The sequence below is a fragment of the Piliocolobus tephrosceles genome, chromosome Y, assembly GCF_002776525.5.
Source record: "Piliocolobus tephrosceles isolate RC106 chromosome Y, ASM277652v3, whole genome shotgun sequence".
In the NCBI taxonomy this organism is placed as follows: Eukaryota; Metazoa; Chordata; class Mammalia; order Primates; family Cercopithecidae; genus Piliocolobus; species Piliocolobus tephrosceles.
This window is the reverse complement of record NC_045456.1, coordinates 4,850,356-4,864,171: the sequence shown is the minus strand read 5'-3', so window position 1 is coordinate 4,864,171 and position 13,816 is coordinate 4,850,356. Positions and strand designations below refer to the sequence as shown.

At 47.2% G+C, this 13,816-nt stretch overlaps 1 protein-coding gene across 1 annotated transcript in view; it reads right to left on the bottom strand.

Annotated features, from left to right (window-relative positions):
* RS1 (retinoschisin 1) overlaps window positions 1–11,915 on the bottom strand; it is a 30,749-nt gene extending 18,834 nt beyond the window's left edge. Inside the window, exon 1 of the mRNA XM_023199005.2 lies at window positions 11,824–11,915. Within this exon, the coding sequence (XP_023054773.1) occupies window positions 11,824–11,875 (52 nt within the window). The 5' untranslated portion in view covers window positions 11,876–11,915. The remainder of the gene's footprint in view (window positions 1–11,823) is intronic.
* Window positions 11,916–13,816: the final 1,901 nt, after the last annotated feature.

The window sequence follows — 13,816 nt, the reverse complement described above, 5'->3', positions numbered from 1 at the left end:
TCTCAAAAAAAAAATAAGAAGATAGTATTTTCATTCGTTATAGAATTTTGGAAACTACATAATGTAGCAAAGTGGACAGGGCAGGGAGAGGAAAACACCTGTATTTGTTACCACCAAGCCAACACTGTTAACATTTTAGTATAAATATTTCCTGTCATTTTTCTATGTGTATTTTTAAATATATTTGAGAACCTACTATCTAAACAATGTTGTATCCTGCTTTCCCTTTCACTTAACAGTGTGAAGATTTTCTGTTGTTTTTTCTTCCTTCCTTCCTTCTTTCCTTTTTTTTGAGACGGAGTTTCGCTCTTGTTGCCCAGGGTGGAGTGCAACGGCGCGATCTTGGCTCATTGCAACCTCCTGGGTTCAAGCGATTCTCCTGCCTCAGCCTCCCAAGCAGGTGGGATTACAGGTGCCTGCCACCACACCAGGCTAATTTTTTGTATTTTTAGTAGAGACAGCATTTCACTATGTTGGCCAGGCTGCTCTCGATCTCCTGACCTCAGGTGCTTCTCCTGCCTCATCCTCCCAAAGTGTTGGGATTACAGGCATGAGCCACCATGCCTGGCCCCAGGTTTTCTTATTAAATCTTCATCATCATCATCATCATCATTATCCCTATTGCCTGCCCAATGTGCTATTCAGGAGCTGATTCCCAGTTCCCTCACTGTGCCACAATTCGATGATTTAGGATTAAGACATTGTTTAGAAATTATTCTATAGGGTTGTCTATAATGTACAGGAAGTATCAAACCACAATGAAAGTATAAGTACCATATACACAATGTGGGAAAATTGAAAGTGTGCAAAATTTAACATAAAACTGATATATAAACTCTCTTTATAGAAGCATGAATAAAGAGAATGAATTCACACTTCAACAGGTAAAGAGTTTGCATATATTAGCAGAAACTGATTGTTGAAAGCTTCACTGTCCAATGTAGTCATGACTAGTCCCACGTGGTATTGGAATTTAATTAAAATTGGCCGGGCGTGGTAGCTCATGCCTGTAATCCTAGCACTTTGAGAGGCTGAGGCAGGCCGATCACTTGAGATCAGTTCGAGACCAGCCTGGCCAACATGGTCTCTACTAAAAATACAAAAATCAGCTGGGCGTGGTGGCGGGCACCTATAATCCCAGCCACTTGGGAGGCTGAGGCAGGAGAATCGCTTGAACCTGGGTTACAGTGAGTCGATATTGCCCCACTGCACTCCAGTCTGGGCAACAGAGTGAGACTCTGTCTCGAAAAATAAAATAAAATTAATTAAAATTACCAAAATAAAAAGTTCAGTTCTTCAGTCAAACCAGCCACATTTCAAGTGCTTCAGAGCCGCATGAAGCTAGTGGCTACTGTACTGGCTAAGAAGATACAGAACGTTTCCATCATCGCAGAAGGTTGCATTGGACGCTGCTGGTTTAAAGCACCGATGGGGTGCAGGAAACGCTACTGCCAAATACGGCACCTGGACACACAAGGAAACTGAGCAAACTGCAGAAGCAGGAAGGTCTCTCTGACCTGCTCCCGCCCCCTCTCTCCTGAAGCTGGCCGTAGAAACAAAAGCAGCCCTTGCCCCTTTCTCTCCTGAAATGGGCCATAGAATTCCTTTCACCCCGTCTTCCCTGAAGCAGACCATCAAACCTAGGAAGGTCAGTCTACTCTTCTCCCATGAAGACCCTCACGTGACATGTGTCCCGCCCTATACCCGGAGGAAAGGACTATCACACAGGAGCACCAACACAAATCTGAACAAACAGGCCTTGTTATGCTTTTCTCATTTATTACCATTAGATCATACCCTTTGATCCTCCAATCATAGTTCCACACAACTGTCCACAAAAATGCACAGATCTTCCTGTTTCGTTGGGTCTTCATTTCTGAAAGCTCCTGTGCCATGTAAAACTTATTAAATAAGTGTGGATGGTGTTCCCTCATTAATCTGTCTTTTGTTGTAGGGGTCTCAGCCATGAACCTTGAGATAAGTGAGGAAAAGCGATTACTTTTTCTCCCCTATACCACCAAAACTCCATTTCCCAGACTTTTTTTTTCTTTTTCTTTTGAGACTGGCTCACTGCAACCTCTGCCTTCTGGGTTCAAGCGATTCTCCTGCCTCAGCCTCCTGAGTAGCTGGGATTACAGCCACCATGCCTGGCTAATTTTTGTATTTTTAGTAGAGACCGCGTTTTGCCATGTTGCCCAGGCTGGTTTTGAACTCCTGACCTTAGGTGATCCACCCGCCTCGTCCTCCCAAAGTGCTGGGATTACAGGTGTGAGCCACCACACCGGGCCTTCCCAGACATTTTGAACAAAACAAATACCTTTCTTTCTTTTCTGATGATAAAAAAATTTCAAACAAAACCTGAGTGTAAAAAATGGAAATAAAAGTCCCTCCTTTCACCACTTCGCTATTTAAAAAGTGAATCTGATGCTCACAAAAAGCTTTTAGAAACCACACAAAGCCTTTATCATCACAATCATAAAAGCTTTAATTTCAATAATACACATTTCTCTGTTCTGCAACCACTTTTTCTGTGTCCACTGTAGGCCCAGCACTATAGTAGGGCCCGGGCCTTCTGAAATGGAAGCCACCCTCTCTGCTCACAAGGGGCTTGAAGACCCAGGAGAAGACAGGCCACTGGACCGTGCCCATGGTGAGTACTTGGATGGGCTACGCAGGGGCTGCAGTGGGAGTGAAGCGCACATGTGCCTTAGCCTAGGAAGATTCAGGGCCGCCGTCACCTGCAGCCACCACACGCTGTCTCTCCTGGGCCCTTGTTCCACTGGTTACTCACCTGCTATGGGCAGAATTGACCTTCTCAGGTAGCAATGACGGTTAGGGAGCACCATCGTTGTAGGAGGCCCCCAGAGTCCCTGCTATGATCTGAATGTTAGTGTCCCCCCAAAATTCATATGTTGAAACCCAATCACCAATGTGGTAGTAGTAAGATGTGGGGCCTTTGGGAGGTGATTAGGCTCTGCCCTCATACATGGGATTAGTATCTGCGTAAAAGAGACCCCAGGGAGCTAGTGAAACAGGAAAGGTCCCCCTTGTCCCCCTCTCAGGGCATTCAAGGGAGCTGTGGCTCGCTCCTTCGGTGCCCCGCTGCTCAAACCTCTACGGGAGCATACAGACGGGCAGGCTGTGGAGCTCCAACGCCACGGCAGTGTCTAGGGGTGAATGTTTACAGCTGAGGCCCCAGCAGGCGTGTGTTACAGGGTGCTCTTCTAGTTTGCCGTATGTAGGCGGCTTGTGTTAGCTCCATTAGACCCCTGCCTTGTCACAAGGACAGAAAGCTTTCTGTATCTTGGGCTCCTTGCCTTGGTGCATTGGAAGAATCAGATCACATGTGGGCTTGGAGAATGAGTGCGAGGTTTTATTGAGTGGAAGGAGCTCTCAGCAGATGGGGAAGCCAGAAGGGAGATGCTTTCCCCCTGGAATCGGGCTTGCTAGGCGGCCCCACTCTTCTCTGACATCCCCTGCCAAACTCCACCTTGTTCCGCCGATTGATGGCCTGGGGCCGCCGGTGTCTATCGTGTGCTCTTCCGCCGGCGCACTCCTCTCAACGGCCTCAGCACGTCCAGCCACTTGTGTCTTCTTCCGTCAATGTGCTCCTCTCCACGTCCAGCCGCTTGTGTGTCTGCTTGTTAGGGTCTCGGAGTTTTGATAGGCACAGGATGGGGGCGTGGTGGACTAGGGTGGTCTTGGGAAATGCAGCATTTGGGCACGAAGGCAGGAGTGCCTGTCCTCACCTAGGTCCGTGGGCACAGGCCTGGGGGTGGAGCCCGAGGCAGGGACCATGCCTTGCCCACCTTCCCATCACTAGCTTGCCCCTTCTGCCATGGGAGGGCACAGCAAGAAGGTGCCAGGGATGAAGGAGGAAGCAGGCTCTCACCAGACCCAAATCTGCTGGCACCTTGATCGTGGACTTGCCAGCCTCCAGTATTGTAAGAAATAAATGTCTGTGGTTTATAAGCCACCTAGTTTATGGTATTTTATTAGAGCTTCTCAAACAGACAAAGACAGTCCCACGATGTCAGACTCTGTGCTGGCAGAGGAAGTTAACAATGAATTTTTTTTTTTTTTGAGACGGAGTTTCACTCCTGTTGCCCAGGCTGGAGTGCAACGGCGCGATCTCGGCTCAATGCAACCTCTGCCTCCTGGGTTCAAGCGATTCTCCTGCCTCAACCTCCTGAGTAGCTGGGATTACAGGCATGCGCCACCACGCCCGGCTAATTTTGTATTTTTAGTAGAGAAGGGGTTTCACCATGTTGGTCAGGCTGGTCTGGAACTCCCGACCTCAGGTGATCCACCCGTCTCGGCCTCCCAAAGTGCTGGGATTACAGGCGTGAGCCACCACGCTGGGCTTTTTTTTTTTTGAGACAGGGTCTTACTCCGTCGCCCAGGCTAGAGTGCAGTGGCAATCATAGCTTACCGCCACCTTGAACTCCTGGGCTCAAGCCATCCTCTCACCTCAGCACCCCAGGGTAGCTGGGACTATAAGCCCATGCCACCACACCCAATATTTTTAAACATATTTTTATAGAGATGGGGGGTCTCACTATGTTGCCCAGGCTGGTCTCGAACTCCTGGGCTCAAGCAATCCTCTGGCTTCGGCCTCTTGAAGTGCTGGGATTACAGTCATGAGTCACTGCCACTACCTGCTTTGAGGCCCACCCTCTCTCCCAGGTACTCTACCTGCTAAAGAGAGACTTGTCTCTTTCATCCTCCATGCGCTGAGGCAGTGAGGTGCAAACCTGATGCCACCACTCTCCTGTGCAAAACGCTTTGGCAGATCCCTGTTGCCAGGGGCTGAGTCCCACCTCTGACATGTATTACAATCTCTCCATTTCCGCACCCCTATGATGCATATAATAATAAAGTGTCCTTCGAGGGGTCATGCGGATAAATCTAACTCCTGCCTACCTCTCAGGATTTATGTTTCTCACTCTGTACTGCTCTCCAAGCCGCAAATGTGCCAGACCGTCTCATGCCTCCATAGAATTTCTTTGCCTCAAATGCGTCCTCCCACCCTTACTTCTCTGCCTGCTCAGCCCCCTCCTTATAAAGAGGATGTTTCCTCGCCGGAAGCAGTGGCTCATGGCTGTAATTCTAACACTTTGGGAGGCTGAGGTGGGAGGATCCCTTGAGCTCAGAAGTTTGAGACCAACCTGGGCAACATGGCGAGACCCTGTCTCTGCTAAAACAAACAAACAAACAAACAAATAATTAAATAAAAATTAGCCAGGTGTGGTGGCACACACCTGTGATCTGAGCTACTCAGAAGATATGAGGTGGGAGGATCATGAGAGTTAGAGGCTGCAATGAGGCATGACTGCATCACTGCACTTCAGTCTGGGTGACAGAGTGAGACCCTGTCTCAAAAAAAAAAAAAAGAGAAGGTTCTTCCTGTCCTTCAGCTCACCACTTGCTCTGGCCTTTTCATTCCACCTTTTTCTTGCCCACAGGTTATAGAAACCCATACGAAAGATGACTGATAATGACTCACCTCAAAGCATTCATTCATTCAACTAATATTCATTACTAATATTCATCTACTACATTCCAGTCCCAGCTTTAGGTGCTGGGGATAGAGTAGTAAACAAAACAGGAAAAACACATGCCATCATAAAGCTCATAGGCTAGTGTGTGTGTTGGGTGGGAGTGCGTAGGGAGAATACATTAATGAACGAAGAAAGAGAATAGATAGTATGGAAAATTACGGTGACTGCTGTGGAGAAAACGCAAGGAAGTAGGGGACAGGGACTGGTCCTTTTGGGCTTAGGGAAGCCCTCACTGAGAAGGTGATGTTGGAGCAAAGATTCGAAGGAGGCGAGACACCTGTGGGCAAAGCATTCTGGGCAGGGGGAAGAGCATGTGCCAAGCACTCAGGGTGAGTATGTGCTTGGCATGTTCCAGGAAGAGCAAGGAGCCCCTGAGGCTGGAGCTAGAGGAGAGAGAGTCTTAGGAGATGAGGAGGTTGGGGGTGCAGGGAGCCAGTTCCTGCAGGGCCTCGTGGGCCATGTGAGGCTTTGTGGAACTTGAGGATAGGTAAGGACATTACTGACCACGGTTTCAAAGGCTCCCTCTGGTACACTGTTGTGGACCGGGCTGGCCATGGCAAATGTGGCAGCAGGGTCCGGTTCCGAGGTGAGTGCAGTCATCCGAGGGAGAGAAGATGGTGGCTTGGCCCAGGTGGTGGCAGTGGAAGTGTTAAGTGGCCGGATTCTGACTGCATTGGGGAAGTAGTGTCCACAGGATCTGTGGACAGATCACACGTGGCAGGGGTGGGGGTGTGAAAGAAACGGAAGTCTGAGGCTGGGGCAACTGGGAGGATAGAGCTGTCCTTTGCCGGGTGGGGGGAAGGGGGAGAAGGTTTCAGCGAGGACAAGGGATTTGGGGAGGATGAGGAGGAGGATGGTCTGTTTGGGATATAATGAATTTGAGATGCCTAGGGGACACCCCAGTGTTGAAATCGAGCTGGCAGCTGGAAGGATGCTTCTGAAACTCAAGGGGAAGCTCAGAAAGGCTGGATGGTGCCCTGTGCTCTACGGAGTTAACGACTACATGAACTTCTAACCTCAGGCCTGTAGCTGTTCATCAAGAAATGCAAAGGAAATCGGCAATTAGAGTCCAGTTGATTGGGGGCTGCTAGTCCAGAAGATGCTCTGTCCCATCCCCACCCTCAAGAGAAGCTGGGACTGGCTGCGAGGCAGTTTCTGAAGGGCCCTGTCAGTTAGGCCAACATCAATTGTGCCAGGCCAGTGGCTCACGCCTATAATCCCAGCACTTTGGGAGACTGAGGCAGGCGGATCACTTGAGGTCAGGAGTTCAAGACCAGCCTGGCCAACGTGGCAAAACCTTGTCTCTACAAAAAATACAAAAATTAGCTGGGCGTGGTGGTGCGTGCCTGTCATCCCAGCCACTTGGGAGGCTGAGGCTGGAGAATCGCTTGAACCTGGGGGGTGGAAGGTTGCAGTGAGCCAAGATCACGCCACTGCACTCCACCCTGGGCAACAGAGCGAGACTCTGTCTCAAAAAAAAGAAAAAAAAAGGTGCCAGCTCCTCTTTTTGGGAGACCAAAGGCGAGGGTTGTTAGTCACTGACAGTGTGGCTTTCACAACCAAATCCACTTGGCTCAAAGGCCATGTCTGTCACTGAAGAGGGTCTGGTCTGTTGAGCTGTCACTGAGCAAAGCTAGAGTCCAAGGAAGAGAGGCCTGCTCTCAGAGCCAACTCCTGGGCGCAATCAAATTTTGGACCAATGTCTTGTGTTTCTTTCCTCCCAGACTCCCCTCCCCCAGAAAGCATTTGTCTGTAGACAGCCTGGGGTTCTGAGGTACCAGATTCTTATGGAAATAAGCAGAGAAAGAAGGAACGACAGGCGTTTTATAGAAAAAGCTGTCACCAAAGGAGAAGCAACATGGCTGCGGTAGTCCCGCACAATGATTTAATCACCAACAAACTGGAGAACAAAAGCATTTTTGACGACAACATATTGTGATGGCAAGCACCGCAATTAGTTTTGCACCAACCTAATAGTATCATATCAGAAACTAGCACTGTTGGAAGGAGAACAAGAGAAAAACCTCAGCCTCTAAAGGAAAAATAGTGAAAGATTTCGATTATGTGGTTGCATATTTTTCTCCCTGTTTAGATGACTTCTGTGATTCCACCGCACGTTACATGAGACATCTGCCAGTCACCAATCTTAGATTTATGCAATATGGGCTTAGATTTATGCAATATGGGCTCATTCTGCCCCTTGATCCAAAAGGGCCACTCTGCTGGGGAAACCGTTGTTGCCACAGCAGGAAATTTCAAGGCATGTCTATTTCTTGAAATGTACCTTGCAACCCATGAGGAAAGGCGCGCTTTAGATACACACAGGAAAACCTAGTTTAGTCTCTTGGATTGGGTATCACCAGCTACAGAGCATTCCTTCCCATGGAAACAGATGAAGCCGAGGAGAAAAGCATAAAATTATGAATGATTAAAAATGGTCTGTAACCAGCTTCCAATCTACTTGAGAAACAGGAGGAACGCGCGCAGCAGGCTGCAATAACGTCCCTCGTGAAAGAGAAAGAAGGAAATTGCTTCTAGTGTGAAAGTGTTACTATTTTAGGCGACAGGCATATTCATGGGTAAATCTGTTATCTGCACATGCTTCAAACACAGATGAACCTCAATGACATATGCTAAGCGAAAGACAAAAGACCACATGCTGTATGACTCCATTTAAATGAACTGTCCAGAACTGGCAAATCTTTAGAGACAGAAAGCCGATTTGTGGTTGCCCAGGGGCTGGGGGAGGGGGGAGGCAGGGAGAATGGGGAGTGAGGGCTTAATGTTTGGGTGATGAAAATGTTCTAAAATTAGATTATGTGCTCCACAAATCGGTAAATATACTCAAAACGATCGAACAATAGACTTTGAATGGGTGAATTTAAGAGTATATGAATTACATCTCAATAAAGCTGCTTTTAAAACAAAACCCTGCAATCCCTGATGGTAACACAGTCACCTATAATTTGAGGCTGAAGGGCTTTTTTTGTTTTTATATAATAAACATGACCAAGTAATGAAGTAAGATATTTTAATACGATGGATGTTCTAAAAATCATTACTGGCATTGAATCCAATATGTGTGTTGTAAGAGAAATAGAAGCCTGACTCAATTATAAGACATAGGAAGCCGGGCACAGTGGTTCACGCCTGTAATCCCAGCACTTTGGGAGGCTGAGGCAGGCAGATCACCTGAGGTCGGGAGTTCGAGACCAGTTTGGCCAACACGGAGAAACCCCGTCTCTACTAAAATTACAAAAATTAGCCGGGTGTAGTGGCACACGCCTGTAATCCCAGCTACTCGGAAGGCTGAGGCAGGAGAATCTCTTGAACCTGGGAGACGGAGGTTGCAGTGAGCCAAGATCACGCCATTACACTCCAGCCTGGACAACAAGAGCAAAATTCTCAAAAAAAAAAAAAAAAGAAAGAAAGAAAGACATAGGAAATGCCTTACTATGATGCTGTGTGCTCTCCGAAATGAACCTTCATCTAACGCCTAAGTGAAGGCAATTTCTTTACCTTACTTCACTGTAATGAGGAACACCGCCATCGATGGACAGAAGCAGCGGATGGTGAATTGGACAAAGAGCCTTTGTCTTCAGGTTCCCAGCTGCGCAATGGGATGCATCTTTCCCATGTCTGTGGGCCTTATGCATCTCCATCTGGATAATATGCTGATTAAGTGCAGCGATTGTGTCCTCTGTCCCCTGGAGCATCCCTCTGGCCCAGGGTAGGGCACACAGTAGGTTGCCAAGCCACATTGGCTATTTTTGGCTGGCTGCTTTCCTTCCAAGCGGTGTTAAAGGTCTGCGTTAGGCGGGTAAGATAATTTAAGCTCCCCAAACCTTCCCCCTGCCCACGTTGCATGCCACCTGGAGAGACGATGTTCTCTACTCTTCATGGACATTTCTGGAGCTCCCCAGCCATGCCCAAAGATTGGTAAACTCTAGAACATGAAAGAGTGCTATCCTTCATGCCTCCTGACAGTCTGTCTTTTATTGCTGATATCCACTAACTGGGCAGGTCTAATTGTAAAATGCTTTGGTAAACATTTCTAGGACTTCTTCCCATGGCAGGGATGGGGAATTCACAGAACAGGGTTGTTGGACTGAGCACTGTGGAAGCCACAAGGATCTGCCGTGCATGTCAAGTCCTTTTTTTTTTTTTTTTTTGAGACGGAGTCTCTCTTAGTCGCCCAGGCTGGAGTGCAATGGCATGATCTCAGCTCACTGCAACCTCCCTCTCCGGCAATCAAACGATTCTCCTGCTTCAGCCTCCCAAGTAGCTGGGATTACAGGCACCTGCCGTCATGCCCGGATGCTTTTTGTATTTTTGTAGAGACGGGGTTTCACCAGGTTGGGCAGGCTGGTCTCAAACTCCTGACCTCAGGTGATCCGCCCGTCTCAGCCTCCCAAAGTGCTGGGATTACAGGCATGAGGCACCGTGCCTGGCTGCATGTCAAGTTCTTACACAATGTTTGCTCCCTATTAGATACTCAGGGATGAGCTCTTAAGCGAAGGGACCAAGGAATGAATAAATGAATCTCCATGCCAATCACAAAGAAGAGAAATCAGAGTGAGCCCTGGGGGTGTCTGAGAACCAGGAGTATTTGGATCTAAGCCTTGAAAGAGTCTGCTTAGATTTTCTTGCTGGGGAAAGAGGAGGGGCAAGGAGTACAGGAAAAACAACAAAACCCCAAAGCGTCTTAAAGTAGAGTTACTGGGACAAGTTGCAGACTATTAATTGCAAGGGAAAAAAATCCTAACAGACAACTGGTTTACATGATCCCTACTTAGAAATATACCTTGGGGTTTGCAGAATGACCTTGAAATTATATCGTCACCAGTCTTTCCAAATACGGAGAAATGTGACTAAGTAACAAAAGTCATCGCCTGGGAAACATGGTGAAAACCCCTCTCTACAAGAAATACAATAAATTGGCCGGGCGCGGTGGCTCAAGCCTGTAATTCCAGCACTTTGGGAGGCCGAGATGGGCGGATCACGAGGTCAGGAAATCGAGACCATCCTGCCTAACACAGTGAAACCCCGTCTCTACTAAAAAATACAAAAAACTAGCCGGGCGAGGTGGCGGGTGCCTGTAGTCCCAGCTACTCGGAAGGCTGAGGCAGGAGAATGGCCTGAACCCAGGAGGCGGAGCTTGCAGTGAGCTGAGATCTGGCCACTGCACTCCAGTCTGGGCGACAGAGCGAGACTCCGTCTCAAAAAAAAAGAAAAAAAAAGAAATACAATAAATTAGCCGGATGTGGTGGTGCGTGCCTATAGTCCCAGCTACTAGGGAGGCTGAGGCAGGAGGATGGCTTGAGCCTGGGAGGTTGAGGCTGCAGTGAGCCGTGAAACCAAGAATTCTGATTCCCTGCTCGTGTGAGTTTCGCTGCGTCTTTCTACCAGGTCATTTGCAGAGCACAGAGACCTCCTTCTCCCTGCTTTTTAATTTATTTTCTGTAACACACACAAATACACGATGTCCACAAAGAAGACAGTCAACCAATTTCGATCGTCTGGATGAACCTGAGGAGAAATTCTGAGCAGATGGGTACTTGAGAATTGAGAGAGGCATGAAAGAATATTATTTCAAAGATTGAGAGGGAATTGGAACTGGATGACATTTTAGAGATTTGCCCTTATTTTTTCCTAATTGAGGCATATCACTTCTGCTAGGGTCATATTTAGAAATTTTAAAATGAGTGAGTGTATTGAGTCTCTGGGGTTTCCTGACTCTCAGTTGGATTATGTTTTTTATTAGATGCCAGTGGTACTGGGCATGTTCCATTAATCCATATTTAAACTAGGGTGACCTTACGTCCTGATCTGCCCTGGATGGTCCTGGGTTACACCTGTTGTCCCAGCAGAATTATTAATAGCATCCTCCTCCACCGTCAATAGCATTCCGGTTTGGAATATTCAATTCTGCAATCACTCCAACTTTGACTCCTAAAAGTTTTCTAGAATATGCCATAATTTCTCATTAATTATTGCAACTTATGGCTATTTTATAGATTTCTGAAACCCATCCTTTTTTCTGCTGGATTTTAAGCATCCTTTGAACTTTAGAAGGCTCCTCACAGAACTGGAAAGCCATCCACATAAAGACAACTGTTGTTCATTAATAACACATGTTAATTAACATGTGTTGCTAATTAATAATATTGATATTATTCAGGTTATATTCCTATTTATCAATGATATTAATTAAATTATATATTAAGCATGCAATGAATGTCAATGGTTGAATAGCACATACCTTCATAGCCAAAAAGAAGTAATAGCAAAAAGCCTTCTATCTTGCGTGACATCTTCCCCTCGTCCTCGGCCGAAGCTCTACCTTACTGAACTGGAGAGCTGGCCCAGGAGCAGGGGATTAAGTTGAGCCCTGGCCTCATTAAGCATCTTAATCCATTTAGTTCTTAGGTCTTCGGCTGAGCCCCATCAAGTTAACCCACAGAGTTACCTGCCTCAACAAGGAAGTTTCATGGAAGATACTTGCATCAACTGAGATTCAGTTTGCGAGGAAGATACTTTTCGTTCTTTGTTTCTGTTTTTGTTTTTGATGGAGTTTCGCTCTTGTCACCCAGGATGGAGTGCAATGGCGCCATCTCAGCTCACTGCAACCTCTGCCTCCCGGGTTCAATCTAGTCTCCTGCCTCAGCCTCCCGAGTAGCTGGGATTACAGGCGTCCGCCACCACGCCCAGCTATTTTTTTGTATTTTTAGTAGAGATGGGGTTTGGACCTCCCAAAGTGCTGGGATTACAGGCATGAGCCACTGCGCCCAGCCCATACTGTTTTCATTCTATCTTAATGTAAGGGAAGCAATGGAGGGAGAGAGGAACTACACCCAGAAGTCTCAGGTCTTCGTCGTTTCTTCGCCATCATCTTCTAGGGGGTGACCTTGAACAATTTCCTGCCACGTAAGCACTAACATTCTCGAATTGTTTTAAAATGTCATGGATTCCCCTCTTTGAAAGCAACTAGGCATCATGTGCACACCTACTCACCCAGGAAAATGCTAAATTTCGTGGTGGTGGGAGGACAGTTACACAAAGCTGTACATTGCTGTGTTACTTTTAACGACAACAAATTGGAAACAATCTAAATGGCCAAGGTTAGGGAGCTGGTTAAGTAAATCAGGAGATGAGTGCAGCCTGGTAGGGTTAAGAGCACAGACTGCCAACCCAGACTGGCTGCCAAATCGCAGCACTAGCACTTGTTACATTGTGGCCTCAGGGCAAGTTATTAACATCTCTGTGCCTAAATTTTCTCATCTGTAAGATGAGATAATAATGCCTACTTTCTAGAGTTATTTTGAGGCTTACAAGAGATCATATATACAAAATACTTAGCACAGTGCAAGACATAATTAGCTATTATTTTTACATCATCATTCAGAATAAAGTTGATGGGAGGAAAAGGGCAGTTGTTTAACAGGTATAGAGTTTGAGTTTTGCAAGATGAAAAAGTTCCGGAGATCTGTTTCACAACAGTGTGAATATACTTAACACTACTGAACTGTACACTTAAAAATGATTAAGGTGGGCTGGAGGTGGTGGCTCACACCTGTAATCCCAGCACTTTGGGAGGCCAAGGCAAGCAGATCACTTGAGGTCAGGAGTTCGAGACCAGCCTGGGCAACATGGTAATACCTCGTCTCTACCAAAAATACAAAAATTAGCTGGGCATGGTGGCGTGCACCTGTAATCCCAGCTACTTGGGAGGCTGAGGCAGGAGAATCGCTTGAACCCAGGAGGCTGAGGTTGCAGTAAGCCGAGATGGCACCACTGCACTCCAGCCTGGGTGACAGAGCCAGCCCCGGCCTAAAAAAAAAAAAAAAAAGAAAAAAGGCCAGGCGCAGTGGCTCATGCCTGTAATTCCAGCACTTTGGGAGGCCAAGGCGGGCGGATCACGAGGTCAGGAGATCGAGACCATCCTGGCTAACATGGTGAAACCCCGTCTCTACTAAAAATACAAAAAAAAATTAGCCAGGCGAGGTGGCGGGCACCTGTAGTCCCAGCTACTCGGGAGGCAGAGGCAGGAGAATGGCGTGAACCCGGGAGGCGGAGCTTGCAGTGAGCCGAGATCACGCCACTGCACTCCATCCAGCCTGGGCGACAGAGCGAGACTCTGTCTCAAAAAATAAAAAAAAGAAAACAAACAAACAAAATGGTTAAGGTGGTTTAAAAAAAGAATTAAGTTGAGGTGATTGTAATAACAGGGAAAGAGTTATAATAAGTTAGGAAAA